The sequence below is a fragment of the Euleptes europaea genome, chromosome 11 (assembly GCF_029931775.1).
Source record: "Euleptes europaea isolate rEulEur1 chromosome 11, rEulEur1.hap1, whole genome shotgun sequence".
Taxonomy (NCBI): domain Eukaryota; kingdom Metazoa; phylum Chordata; class Lepidosauria; order Squamata; family Sphaerodactylidae; genus Euleptes; species Euleptes europaea.
This window is the reverse complement of record NC_079322.1, coordinates 45,690,406-45,705,480: the sequence shown is the minus strand read 5'-3', so window position 1 is coordinate 45,705,480 and position 15,075 is coordinate 45,690,406. Positions and strand designations below refer to the sequence as shown.

Below are 15,075 nucleotides of genomic sequence, written 5' to 3'. Positions count from 1 at the left end.
ATCATACGCAGCTGTTTTACACTGGCTGCCTGTGTCCTTCTGAGGTCAGTTCAGTGTGCTGGTGTTAACTTTTACTCTCAGGGCTGGAACCCCCACTCAGGGAGAGACTATCTCTGAGATCTCAGCCTCCATGCTGGTTCTGTTAAGCAAATCCAGCCATGCTTCAGTTCCTTCATTGCAGGCGATCTTCCCCCGATCTGTAGCTTACAAAAAAAAGTTTCAAGACTTTTCTGATTAACTTAGGGCCTTGTTGGTGCCCATGATAAATTACTTGCATTTTATATTTGGTGCTTGCCCTGAGTAGTCTTGTTTTAACATGGTGGCTAAAGTACTTACTTTTTTAAATCCAAGGCGTTGAACATATTGAAAACATGGTTTATAAGTTGTCCTAAATAAATGGTGACTTTATTTCATGAAACATGATGGCTCAATGCAGTTATGGTTATGGTTTTAACAGATACTTCTGACTAGGTAACCAAACTATAAATGGCTGTGTGTATTTGCATGCTTGTCTGAATATGCATCCTAGATGGCATCTATATGTAGATGTATGTTTAGTATGTACTTCCTCTCTGGGAAGTAATACACATGCTGATCTCAGCTGGATTTGTGAATATGTGCCACGTCTGGCCTGAATGTTACATGTGACATATCCCAAAGTGATAGCTAGCATTAATAGTGCAACCTTGCAGGATATGCATCATGTATCCATGATCAAAATGGCCATTGCTTGTGCAACAGAATGTAATTGATTAGGTAGAACTCCAGGGGTAATGGATTTAAATACTGTAGAGAATATGCATTTTTCCTACTACTTTACGTCAGGGTGTCTTATTCAGGGAATTTTTAACTTTGGATTATTGTGTAAAGATGCTTAAGTAATCTTATTCACTGGCTAAAATAAGCATAACAAATACACTTACTTGGATCACAGATGGATTTAAATATCTGCCTAAAACGTATGAATTCATTGTGCCAATGATGTCTAAACCTTTACATTTGGAGATTTAGTATGTACTACACTTGATCTTAGCCAAGATCTTACAGTGTGCAGTAAAAACATACATATTCTGCTCTGCTTTACTCCAAAAATGATTAAGATTTAATATTGTAAATCAATTCCTTGTGGATTTTTTTCTGTACTTGTAGCATACTGTTTGAAGTTGTAACTTTTTGTCATTAGTTTAGTGCTATGCAAAATGTCACATTAACACTTTCTTCTTGACTGTTAGTGTTCCTCTTTTTTGAATGATGAATTTTTATCTCATGCTGCCTGTATAATACAATTATGAACATACAGTATGTTTCAAGTTGTTCATCAGGAGAATATTTAAAGTCAGAATGGATGCCTAATAAATTGGGGAAATTAGTTGAGAAGGAGGGGTAGCTGGGATCAAATAACCAGTGTATACCAGGATAGTCCCAAGTGGAAACTCTCAAATAAACAGGCAGTTGTTGGAAGTTGAGTCAAGTTTTATTGAAAAATCAAATAAAGTGATAAAAATAACGGAAAAACAGTATTTTCTAGTGAAATACATTCTCACAGCATGCAAGAGCTATCTAGAGAAAAGAGGGAGATAGGATGGAGTGTAGGGATGGGTGATAATTACCAGTCTTGAAAGGGGGCATCAACGGAAGCAGCACTAAAGAGGGAAATGACCAGCATTTCGGAGAACAAAGCTAACCCATGCAAGTGGGGGTGAATGAGTGGATCCAGGACACACATAGAGCCAAGGGATCTGTTCTTAAACTGCGGTGACAGGGAGGAAATCTTAGAGAGATCAAAGGGAGTGATTGATTGCTTTTCCGGATCTTTGCACCAAGAGGGAAGGAAGTCTTTGAAGTTTTGCCACCATAGGGATGCAGGTTTGGTGAGAGAGTTCTGCTTGGAGAGCTGATAAGGTCACCTTTGAGGTGACACAAATTAGCCTTTAGCCTGTCCCTTTGTTTAGCCAAGCACAACTTTAGGCCATGGGAAAAGGTCAGCTGTCCTCGCCCCTCCTGCCAAGGGTTGTAAACCATGAGATGGATCCCAGAACTGTTCAGAGGACATTCACTTGGGTTGGGGCAGTGCCCTGGCCTGATGATCTTAGAGACCCTTTTTATGGAGGAGGGGTGTGACTGCTAATAGGTTTGCCTTTTGGTAATTCAATATTCATAACATGTTTTACAATTGGCTAACACCAGCACATTCTGTGAAAGTAACTTTATTCTTCATTTAACATATATTGCAGCAACTGTTAGTGCCTTTCTAGAATGGAAGCTATATTGGTTGTAATTAGAAATTAGCTTCCGTGAGCCAGGAGAAATGGCGAGCTATAAATATTTTGATGGCATAAATAAATAAAATTGTAGTCCTTTGAACAAATCAAAACACAATGTATTTTTTGCTCTTGTGCTGGTTCAAAATAATTCTGCATCTAAATACTATGCTTGGGGGCGCGAGATGTGTTTAATTAATTTCTGATCATGCACTTGAGAAATCTTGGCAGTAAAGTCATGATGGAAACATTCATCGGTAGGGAAGAAGACTATCAGAGGAGCTCATTAAGAAGCTGACTGGTTTCAATATCTCATGTTCTGAATAATAGTAGCAAAATCATGATGATGATCAAAGTCCATATTACATTTGATCCTGTTTGTTTAACCATTTGTAAAATAGTCAAGTTTGTAAACTGTTGAACGAATTGAGTTCCCCAATGACTTGATATATAACTTGTTTGGGAAATGTTAGGTTCATTCTCCCTTTGAAAGTGGCTCATCAGTCAGGTTGTTCAGGTCACAGGGTTTCAAAAATGCATTTCCCGAAAGACTGAACATCAGCTTGGCAGTGACTCTCTTGTAAAATAGCTTGCTTGTTAACGAATTGTATTGAGTTGGAATTACATCGATAACTGCCTAGAGACTTGCAGGCCAACATATCTGTAAAAATGGCTCCTCCAAGCCTTTAATTATCTACTCTCTTTAAAATGTACTGTAGGGATAATTGTGACAATGACATTACTGGCTGCTGAAAACAGGCATGGCTTCACAGATGTGTTTGATTTTTTGTGCATCAGCCATTTCCAACAAATCATGAGAAAAGAATGTATCTATAAGGGGAAGAGGACAGTTCAGTAATGACCAAGAGCTTGTTGCTAGACACTGGGCACGCTCCATTATGAACGTGTCTTGAACTTACCCTGTAATGTACATTCACAAAAATGAGTTGAACTCTTCAAGAACAGACCATAGCTTGGTAGTAGAGTGTATGTTATGCATACAGACGGTCCAGTCCCTGGGTATTTCCCTTATAGCAGAGCTGTGAAGGACGTCTGCCAAAGACCTTGGAGCAAAGGGGAGCAGAAGGTAGATTGGGTTTGTAGGGTCGTGGTAGATCTCAGGAAGCTCCTATCTCATACCATAGGGATGCCTCAGTGCCCAGAGCTCCCTGACTTAAATATACTGTAGTTCTTTGGACAGCAAGCCTATATTTCTCCCACCATATTGATTTCCGGAAATTTCCCAGCTGGTAGTACTGGCCCCCGTTGCAGTGGCAACCAGTCAAGTTGGCCATAATGCAGCTGCTCCTCTCTAATAAAGTTATCAATCAGAATGGTGACACAAACTGATGTTGTTTAAAAACTGGACTCATTTATCTCTCTGCCACAGTGGTCCCATAGTAATATTAATCGTCTGTGAACAGGTCTTGGTGCATAGAATTTTTAAGGTTTGATGTTGGAATCCCTCATGTCTAGTAATTCAGTTGTAAATTTGTATTTGTACAGGCATGTATGTGGCTGGGACTGAATAATGAAGCAGAGTTCTGTCCAATGCCATTATGTACTTCTTTTCAAAAGCATATGGAATTAGCCGCTTTGCAAGAAAGTTTCGCTTTTCTGAATTCTTGCATTTGTGAGAGGCATATACCGCACAGTGATTTCTGCCATTCCTGCTTTTTAATGAGCATCCACTTCATCTGTGCTTGATTAAAACCAAGCTCTAGCTAGTAAACAGAATAGCTCTGATCTCATCCCTTCCTCTCCCGCTCTCTCTGTTCAGGCCTTGCCTCTTAATGTTGCATTGACAATCATAACTCTCATTGACCTTGAAAGCTGTTCTGCCACTTCTGCTGAAATGATTCTGGGATGAGATTGAATACTTTGACATTTTTAAGGACGCTGGAAAACACAGCAAGGATAACTTTCAGTATAAATGTTATTTTTAAAGTTTTTCATACTTCAGGGTGTTGCCTCTTTGAAATAGGCGAAGGGGAATGGAGAAGTTGAAGGAGGGGGCTGGAGAAAAGGCAAAGGCCTCTTTCACACATGCAGATTTTCCCACACCTCTTGAGCAAAGGCAGCAGGAAGGAAGGGGGGGTTGTTTACACCAGCTACCATCAGTAAGGCCAGAAAGAGATGTGGTGGCAGCCAAGCATCTTTCCATTGTTTCTGATACCAAAGAATCACTGAAACTATATTATTTATTTATTTTTATTTATTCATTTTATCTATTTATATTTGTTTTTATTCGTTTCCATTTTTATCCCACCATTTCGCCAAAGAGCTCGAAGTAGCATACATGATTTAGAATCCTAGAGTTGGAAGGGACCACCAGGGTCATCTAGTCCAACCCCCTGCATAATGCAGGACATTCACAACTCCCTCCCCCCCCAAACCCCCAGTGACCCCTACTACATGCCCAGAAGATGGCCAAGATGCCTTCCCTCTCATCATCTGCCTAAGGTTATAGAATCAGCACTGCTGACAGAATTTTCCATTCTCTTTTATCCACATGATAACCTTGTGACATAATTGAGGCTGACAGAGAATGACTGGCCCAAGGTTACCCAATGAGTTCCATAGCAAGAGGGGATTTCAACTGAAACTCTTGAACCACATTTACACCACATTTAATGGCTCTTTGAGAGCCTTGTTGTTGTTAAAAAGCAGGGAAAAAATGCAAAATACAGTAAGTAAACACATTTGATACCTGGGAGTAGCTCACTGATTTTATGTTCTTCTTAATTGGTCCCTTGCTGGTATACGTTTGTACATTTCTCTGTAAAAGGGATACAGGCTTCTGATCTGAGATGCCTGAAGCAAATTTGAATATTTCTTCTTACTGCCCTGATCTTTTGTCTCTTTCTTGTCTAGTTTTATCCTTCCTTCGCCGGTTCTTTAGTAACTACTTTATAAAGCCTGCCCAAAGCAGATTAGAGTGCAACGTGTTTAAAGCTAAATATAGAAGGCGGCAAGATCCTATTCTGGTACTAATAACTTCTGGAGTGACTCTCGTGTGTTGTACTGAAGCATAATTAAGTTTCCTACAGGTGGTGAATTTTGGATTTTGCTTCATTCTGTTAACCTGCTGCAATGTGCAAAAGGCTTTATTTGTGCATTGTGAAAAATCGGCCTCTCTTAACTGTCCCTCTCCTGCCCTCCACCAACCCCCCAAAAAGAAAAATGAATAGAAGCCAGGGTGGTGAACAGAATTTGGAGCATGTGCTAAGACCTTGTCCTGTGAGTAGGCTTCCTTGGTCCAGTTTTCGCAGTTTGACATATACTCTTCCTTACTCTTCTTGCCCCTCGAGAAGAGAGATCACCTTACATATCTTTCACCGCTGCAAAGTCAAGCAGCTGGTGTCTTTCCTCAAGTACTGGGGTGTGTTGACACCAGCTACTTGTGAGTTTATGCTCAGACAGGCTCCCAGGGTTGCTTAGCTATTCTGTGTATGTGTGTTCTTTAATTTGCCTGCTTTGTACTATCTAAACCGCCTGCTTTTTTGCTGCACAAAGAAAATGCTATTTTCAACCAACCCATGAGATTTGTTCTTTCCTGAGGGGAAGCAAGTGAATAAAAATCACTTTTGTTGCTGATAAATCACACTAGAAGTGGGGCTTTGTTTGTCAAAGCACAACAGTATGCAGTTCTTACTGATTGTCAACCATCCCAAACAGTTATCAAGGATGCTATTTTGCCCCCAAGTTGAAGCAGATGGATTTTTCTAGGTATTCAGCTGGAGGGAGAGTAAGAAAGATCCTGGAATTTTATTTTTGGTATATACTGTAGCTCTTGTTCTTGTTGCTTCATAAAAAGGAAATGGAGTTAAGTGGTGTGTAGGATCAAAGGGGATATGTCCATAAAGACAGGGGTGTAGGGACAGGTAGGAGTACGATGACCCCTGTAAAGCAGACATGGGAAGCTATAGTATGTTACACAACCTCTTACAGCCCATAAGTTGCCTATTTGAGGCAGAGGCATTCCTGAGACCCATATCACCTCAGATGCTGCCTGGGCCTTCCCTAGCAGTCGTGCTGTTAGCTAGAATGGATGAAGGGGAGAAAAGAGGAGGTCAGTGCCTCTTCTGCTCAAGCCAAGCATTATGGTGCTAACTGAAGTGGGAAAAGACCAGGGTGATTGAGCAAATAGGGAGTAAGAGGTGGCCACAGCTGTGATCTACAGTGGCACCCTGGTCATTTTTCTTTTCTGCCTATGAAAAATTCTTTGGAAAAACAAACTTTTCAGTGAGTGGACAGGCTAACTTCCCGTACAACACCAACAACATGGAAACCTCTAAGGTGCAGTAGTAATGATTACTGCATTAGGTGTACCAGACCAGTAACTATAAAAAAGAAGGAATGGTTTAGTTCTTTGGGGAGGAGACACTAATATTTTTAAAAGTGTGGGGAAAGTGTATGTTGTATAAGGCTTATAGTATTACGGTGGGGGGAATAAATTGACAGTTCCAATGATACGGTTAAACTCTGACAGCTAGTTGAATGTGGAAATGACGCACATTATACTTTCGATTGACACACCATTGTTATGCAAGAGATCATGATGTTATTTTTAAAGACGTGCTTCATCTTAGAGCCATAGTTGTTCTCAAATCTTGATGAGGTATTGCCTATTCTTTGTGTTTTTAATTAACTCTTCTATTGAAGTTTCTGGGTTTTTGGATATCTGGTGGATCAACCACTCCAGGAAGTTATCACCTTTGCTTTTTAAAAGCCCGATTAACTAAAGCTTTTAGTAACATTATAAGGACCTTGCTTTTCATAGTGTACCATTATGATTTATATTTCACATATTCAAAGTGCTTTTTAATCATATTACTATGAAAGCTATGCAAGGTGGGCTGTATTACCTTGTAGATGAAGAGGTATGATACTAAGAACTGGTGACTGGTGGCTTTCTTAAGGCTGATTAGTTGGGGAAAAGTCTATGTAAAGCGGCTTTAAGCAGTATCAGCCAAATGTAGTCCCTTAGCTTGTGTGTAACCATGCTGCAAGAGGCCCTATAGCAATGGTACATTTCTCAGGATTTACTCTTAGATTTAGCTGTCTGGAGGTAACTAAAGCGCTATGATCAAACAGCCAAGGGAGGTGGATAATAGATGGTGGGACTGCAGATTGAAAAGGGTTGCTCCAAGCTTCAGGCGATACTCGAAAGGTGATGGGTGGCATGGATGGAAGTAGGAAATAAAAATTAAATCTGTATGGATAAGAGGACCTACAAGAAGCTTTTGGTACTAAGCATGCAAGAGTAGACATTTTCAAATGCTATAATCATTCATACTTATAATAGGGTTGCCAAGTATGGGCTGACAACCAGTGGCTCATCAAGAGGTGGGGACATAGGGGGATGGCTGTCATGCCTCTCAAGAAATCACCAGGTGCTTTATGGTTTTACCATAGAGTTTCCACCAATTCCTAGAGAGGTGTGATGTCACTTTGGATTTCCCCCAGAAGTGATGTTGCATGGTTGACCCAATGGCCATTTTCTTTTAAATTTCTGTTGCTGCTCTGAGTGATGGCAGGAACTGGGAGCAGAGGATCCCCCACCCCCACTAGGGGGCTGGCAAACCTGACTTGTACTGGGAGTGTGTGCTGCCTGCGATCCTTGCAATATTTGTGTGTGCTATTTTGTCTGAAATGAGCACTGCGTGTACTTTCTGTTTCACTCTTCTGGCATGTTTCTGGTATGCATGATTGGATACCCCCAAATGAATGTCTGGAAAGAACTAGATAGAGGACAAGGAAGTGGAGATGGGAGACTGAAGGATCCAGTTGAGATTAGCAGGTTGAGTTGACCCGAGTTTCAGAGGGAGAAGGAGGGCACAGTAGCAAAATTTAAGCTGTACAGGTTAGCATTTTTAGAGATAGCATAACCATCTAAAAATGTGATGGCAACTAGAAATGGGAACTACTTGGCAGGCATGTTTGAACAATTGTTGCATCTGCATGTATTTTTTTTCCTGAGTCAAGACCCAAGATAACACATAATTGGTCATAAAATATATTTTATAGATCACATGATGCTGTGTTTTCTTTGCAAATCATTGATTTGAAAGTCTCTCCATTAAAATGTATTCTTAATATTTTAAACTTTTTCCCCGCAGAAATTTTATGAATAAGCTCCAGAAGCCGGTGCTAACAGGCCAGCGGTTCAAAACTAGGAAGAGGGGTAGGCTTGATATTTCCTTTCCTTTCTGAAAGTTATCATGATTACTTATGTTTTTATAAAATATTGCAGGGTGGATTAAAATGAATGATTCGTATTTGGGATAGGGTTGTCAGGTCCCCCCTGGCAACCGGCGGAAGCTTTAGGGAAGCTGGTTCAGGGATGGCAATCTGTATCTCCTGTGCAATGACATCACTCCTGGTTCAACTCGGATGTGCCAGCATCGCACCATAGAAATGCTGTAGCACTTGCCCCAAAACTCTATGGTTTTCCCTGGTTGATGCTGGCGCTTCTGCATCAAGCTGGAAGTGACTTCAGCCCATCGAGCAGCTGAGTGTCAGCAAGCAGCAGCATGAATTAGTGGGCAATTGCCTGCTATTAGCAGGCATCTGGGAATCCTAATTGGGGAGCATATTCCTTCCATTTTGCAATCTCTCCATTGGTTGCCAACTTGTTTCCAGGCTATATTCAAGATGTTGCTGCCTCTCCCTGATTTTCAGGTACAGTCAGCTGCTGCTTGTTTGTGGGTTTTTCCAGTATGTTTTTATAATTAAAGCAACCATCGACATTCACTTTTATTTAAGAAATATCAAAAGAGTAATTTTCCGTTAAGTTAATCTCTTGTTCTTGGTGATTTAAACATCAGTTGAAATCAGTCCACCCTGCATTTTCATGCTGTCAAACAACTTTTAAAGTGAAGAGTAGAATATGTACAGTACATAGAATTCATAGTCTATCAGTAGTTTACTGGAAATGTAATTAATAAATATCACATGGGAACTTCAGTAGAAGATGCTTTTATAGTAGTGTCTGTGTCACCTTCATGTTCTCAGGGCATTTCTGCATGCTCTACTTTCTCCTGATTTTCTTGGGGGTTGATCCAGAAGCATTGGAATTGGTTTGGGCACGGTTGTTCCGCATGTCTGCCTTCCCTGTGCATTTTCACAGTTGTGAAATCAGTTCATTTTCTTCTGCACGTGCCTTAAATAATGAGGATTTTCAAGGGAGGGTGCCGTCACCAGTTGTTATCCCTGGTGTCACAGCACCTCCCCCACATTTTTAAAAATGGCACTAAAATATCGATATATTGCTGGAGCACTGTAACAATAGGCTTAGTGGGTTCTTCAGATTCCCAGCTTTCATTTAAACAAAAGGGAAGTCTCTAGCCTCTTCACTCACGGAGATATGCCTGTTTCCTTATATGTCCACGAGGGATGGGGACAGATGTGTGTGTAAAGTGCCTTCAAGTTGCAGCCGACTTATGGCAACCCCTTTTTTGGGTTTTCATGGCAAGAGACAAACAGAGGTGGTTTTGCCAGTGCCTTCCTCTGCACAGCAACCCTGGTATTCCTTGGTGGTCTCCCATCTAAATACTAACCAGGGCTGACCCTGCTTAGCTTCTGAGATCTGACGAGATCAGGCTAGCCTGGGCCATCCAGGTCAGGGCTGGGGACAGATACTTACTTTTTAAAAATTAAGCCTGGGAATTCAGAGAACCTCCTATGCCCATTGTTACAACACTCCAGCGATACTTCGACATTTTTGTGCCATTTAAAAAAGAAAGAAAAAGCAATCACACGTCTCTGGGCTGGGGTGGTGGTGAATGAGAGGGAGTCCTTTGACCATGACAGTCCAATCATTGAACAATGGGCTGGAGGTGGGTGAGGGTGCAGGCAAAGAAAACCAACAGAAACATTATGCATGCCGACTCAAAATCAGCTTCCAGAAAAACATCGGGATAAAAGTAGTCTCAAAAGAACCAGGAAAACAATGGGGAAAAGACAAACAAACAAAAAACCTGAAGCAAAAACTAAAGGCACAAAAATGTGCGTGGAAATCAAGGGATAGATCGAAACAGTATGGGTCCAGAACCGATGAGAAAACCCCATGCAGAAAAGCCCACAATAAAATACTATTTTTTAAACCATTAGAGAAACTTACAGAGCAGTCCTATGTAGTCATACCAGTTTCAGCTAATTGAAACCAGTCAGTCATTTACCTTGAAGTCTGATACACATTACTTCTGCAAATCTCATTTTTGAGGCTTTTCTTAAAGGTGTAAGATTATGAACGTCTGATCTAACTAAAAGGAAACCATTTAAAATGTTGATTTTGCATCTGGGTGAATCGGTCATGAGGACAGCTTTTAAAGATAAGTGGCAAGGGATGTTAATTTAATAAAAATGAAGTTCTCTTCATCATGAAAAAGCTCTTTAATGGAAATATTTTTTGACTCACCCATCACTAGAGATTGACCAAGTAAAAGGCATAAATATCCCCTTTTTTGCATAGGCCCCACCCCTGTCTCAGGTTTAGCCCACTAACATGCCAGCACCAATTATACTGTCCCCCAGTATGTCTTAGGAAATAAACTCCATGAAAACTGCCATGAAATATCCCCATTCTCAAAGAATCCACTTCCTGTTTAGAAGTTGGGCATACCTTCACTGCACTGAGAAACCCATTGAACATAGGGAAGAAAAATGACTATGTAACAAAGGCCATTTGGTGCTCATCCAATAAATGTTCTGAAAGCAACAGAGAAGTAGCCATACAGACTTCATACTGTGATTAGTGATAGTTTTCTGCTCTAGATGAAAAGGAGAAATTTGAACCAACGGTCTTCAGGGATACAATTGTCCAGGGCCTCAACGAAGCTGGTGACGACCTGGAAGCGGTAGCCAAGTTTCTGGATGCAACAGGATCAAGGCTAGATTATCGTCGCTATGCTGACACTCTCTTTGACATCTTGATAGCTGGCAGCATGCTGGGTAAGTATGTCGGACTGAAAATGTTAACACTTTCAGAGCTCATACCAGTAACATGGTGCACATGCCGTCTTGGTTTCATTTGTCTGGCAACTAATATTAGTCTCCCTCCCTTCTTGATCCTGGTGTTATTTTGTTTGTTTGTTTCATATTGTTAAGCTGCGTGTTTTTGTTACATTTTGACAAATGTTTTGATTTTTGTGGCTGTTATAATAGAAATGCTGTCTAGTATGACACCTAAAGTTCCCTAACTATTAGATGCAGAGTTGTCTTTGTAACTACACTACGCTACAAAGATCTACTGACTGGGATCCAGCCACCTTTTTTGCTCAATCTTGCCCAGTTCTCCTTACTGTTGTCTTCCAACCCACCTGATCTTGGCTTCCCCCAGCTCCCAATTTTCTCTGTGTATGGGGTCTCAGCACAGTGCACCGGGTTGGCCAAGAACCAAATGGTCTGTTTTAAAATAAAACAAAACGTTTTTCCTAGGGATACTCTCAGGTAGAAGGAGAAGAGTTTGTTTTTATACTCCACTTTTCTCCCTCTGAGGAAAGGTCATCTTGTTGGGTGATTCTCGCCGCTTGCCGGGGAAGGCAGGAAGTCGTTTTGTTTCCTATCCGGTTTGGCGGGAATCTCCCACCTCTCCCCAGTTTCTCTTCCTGCCTAATCTGGGAAGGTTGGTTGGAGAAGACTCTCCAACGACTTTAGAGTAGGCTTCAATATTCTATCTCCTTTCTTACTCTTTTCTATCTACTTACCTTACCTTTTGTTAAATCAGTCTGTAGTCTTAACCTTTCTTCCTTCTTGTCTTTCGCCCGACTCCTTCCCCCCACCCCTGCATATCGCAAGCGGGAGAGAAGCCAAGATGGTCGACGGGGAGAAAGAGCAGGAAGATCCCCTTCTCTGTGAAGGGGACTCAGACGACGGATGGAGACGCTTTGCTCAATTATAGAGGCTCTCCGTCCGGGCGCTTTCTTAGCCTCCATAGACCTCACAGAGGCTTACCTCCATGTCCCTATTCATGCTGTACACCGGAAATTCCTCAGGTTTGCCTACCTGGAAGAGCACCTACAATTCCAGGCCCTCCCCTTTGGTCTGACATCGGCCCTCTTTGTCTTTTCAAAGATCATGGTAACGCTGATAGCCCACCTACAAACAAAGGGTATACAAATTCACCCCTCTTGGACGATATTTTAATATGGGCTCTGTCCAAGGACCTAGCCCTAGATCACACCCACAAAGTGATTCAATGCCTGCAGAGGCATGGCTACCTTGTAAAGTGGCAAAAGAGCAATGTCAACCCAAGACAACGACTTCTGCACCTAGGAGTGATCTTGGACACGACCACCAACTCCGTGGTACTTCCGCCAGACAAGTCACTAAAACTAGCCCGGTTCGCCAGCGAGATTGCGAGTTCCAGGTCTGCCAAACTGATGTCCCTAGCAGCCTTACAAGGACTGATGATCTCCTGCTTGGGGTGCGTTCAGTGGGCAAGACTTCATGCACGCCCATTGCAGTGGCTACTACGACCATTCCAGAGCCAGATCATGGCCAAGGAGAATCGACTGGTCCGTATTACGACCCAGGTACGCAGAAGCCTGTGATGGTGGTTGTCACCAGACAACCTGAGCAGAGGACAAAACTACATACATGGAGGACCCAACACAGATATTCACAGATGCCAGCCTGGATGGATGGGGAGCCACCCTATCGGACCAGCTGGCGCAAGGTCAGTGGTCCCCACAGAAACGCAGTCTGCACATCAGTCAGCTAGAGATCAGGGCCATCTGGATGGCCTTGAAGGCATTCGGCCCTCTAGTCATCGGAAAGCTTGTGTTGATCAGGACGGACAACACTACTGCCAAGGCCCACATCAACAAACAGGGGGGCTCCTGGTCTTCAAAACTACATCAAGAGACCTTGCGTATCCTGAAGTGGGCAGAGAGGAACCTCCGATCATTGAAGGTGGAGTACATCCAGGGAGCACAGAATGTGCACGTGGATTGGCTGAGCAGACAACAAGTGGAGGAAGGAGAGTGGTCCCTCAACAGGACAGTATTCAAGCAAATTGTCAACAGGTTCAGTGCTCCAATCGTGGATCTCTTCGCCTCCCACAAGAATCACCAACTGGACCGCTTCTACACCAGATTCTGTCACCCGGAAGCAGAACAGATGGATGCCTTATTGGCACCTTGGCCGAAGGTCTTCCTCTATGCATTTCCTCCCCTTCCTCTACTACTAAGGGTACTCAGAAAAAATATGCAGAGAACATGTATTGGTACTCCTGATAGCGCCAGACTGGCCCAGGAGACCATGGTATCCAGCCCTGAAAGAGCTCTCCATCCAGGACCCTTGGCGAATTCCTCTCCAGTCGGACCTACTACAGCAGGGACCCATTCACCATCCAGGTCCTGGTTGGTTCAGGCTGACCGCGTGGCTATTGAGAGGAACAGGTTCTTAAAATACGGCTACAGCCCAGAGGTGGTGGACACTATTATGGAATCCTGTAGACCAGCGACACGCAGGATATACAACTCTACTTGGAAGGCATTCGTCAGGTGGAGCAGGCGCAAGGGCGTCAACCCCCTGCATCCAACAACAGCAGATGTCCTGTTTTTCCTACACGATTGAGTGTCCCAAAATCTCAAAGTAGCTACCCTACGTAGACAACTATCCACCATTGCCTCAGTGTTACTCACCTAGACGGATTTGTTACTCACCAAACATCCACATATAAAATCCTTCGTAAAAGGGGTCATGCAATCCAAGCCACCCCCAGTCCCTAGATTCCCTACCTGGTGGCTTCACGTCATTCTGGCGGCACTTACCAAACATCCCTTTGAACCCTTGAAAGAGGTCCCCTTGAAGTTCCTCAGGATGAAGACCTTGTTCCTAGTCGCGGTCACTTCGGCGCGATGGGTATCAGAGCTGGGAGCTCTCTCGATTAATGCAGGCCTGTGTATTTTCCATGCTGACAAAGTGGTCCTTTGCCCAGATCCCACTTTCGTACCTAAGATAAACTCGGTCTTCCACAGACAACAGGAGATCCACCTCCCTTCGTTCTGTGCCAATCCTCAGTGTGAGAAAGAGAAGGAATGGCACAGGTTAGACCTACGAAGGGCTCTTCGCATATACATCTGCAGCACAGAGCAGATAAGGAAGACAGAGGCCATGTTTATCTCCATATCTGGGCCAAGGAAAGGTGAGAAACTATCTAAAGCCATAATCAACTCAGTCGTGAGGTGCTGTATCACGGAGGCGTACAGAGCTAGTACCATTCCAATTCCCGCAGGCATCAAGGCACATTCTGTACGAAGCGCAGCTACCTCGACAGAATTCGCCAGAGAGGCCTCGGTGGAAGAGATTTGTAGAGCGGCTAAGTATTTGTAGAGCGAAAGAGAGACCGGAAAGGATACACCTTCTTCCCCTCCCTGTTGGAACTGTCCTTTCAGCACCAACTCTCTCTGGTGTCCATGCTTAGATGCTTGTGAGTTTTGTCTTCCCAAGGATGCAGTCCCAATAAACCCCAGAGATCAAGGTTAAAAATGCTGGACCCTGAAATGTTGTCAGCACTGGATTGTGCATTGGACCATGCAAATGCATTTGAGGCCCCAAGTACCAAGTCAATGGTGACACTAGCAGTGTGGTTCAGTAAAATCAGGAAATCATGTTATTGCTCATGTTTAATGCAGTTCTCATGTTTTGGATTTTTACGATGTATTTTTTCTTAGCAAGGATATAGCTTATTAGACTGCAGTATTATCCATGAGTCATTGTCATTATTAATGGATGGGGCAGAGGAAGGCAGGTAAAAAAGGCCATAGGTCAGCCACAAGATGGAGAAATCTTATGGTGATTGTGC

The 15,075-nt window shown here is 42.8% G+C and overlaps 1 protein-coding gene across 2 annotated transcripts in view; it reads left to right on the top strand.

Moving 5' to 3' along the window:
* The window catches only part of BZW2 (basic leucine zipper and W2 domains 2), a 46,296-nt gene that overhangs the window by 9,442 nt on the left and 21,779 nt on the right, over positions 1–15,075 (top strand). Inside the window, exons 2-3 of one of the 2 annotated variants that reach the window (XM_056857342.1) lie at positions 8,384–8,448; positions 11,040–11,216. In XM_056857342.1, coding sequence (XP_056713320.1) covers positions 8,391–8,448; positions 11,040–11,216 — 235 coding nt within the window. In that variant the 5' untranslated portion in view covers positions 8,384–8,390. Of the gene's footprint in view, positions 1–8,383; positions 8,449–11,039; positions 11,217–14,780; positions 14,843–15,075 lie in introns of those variants that run through there. The other variant, XM_056857343.1, reaches the window with a different exon arrangement.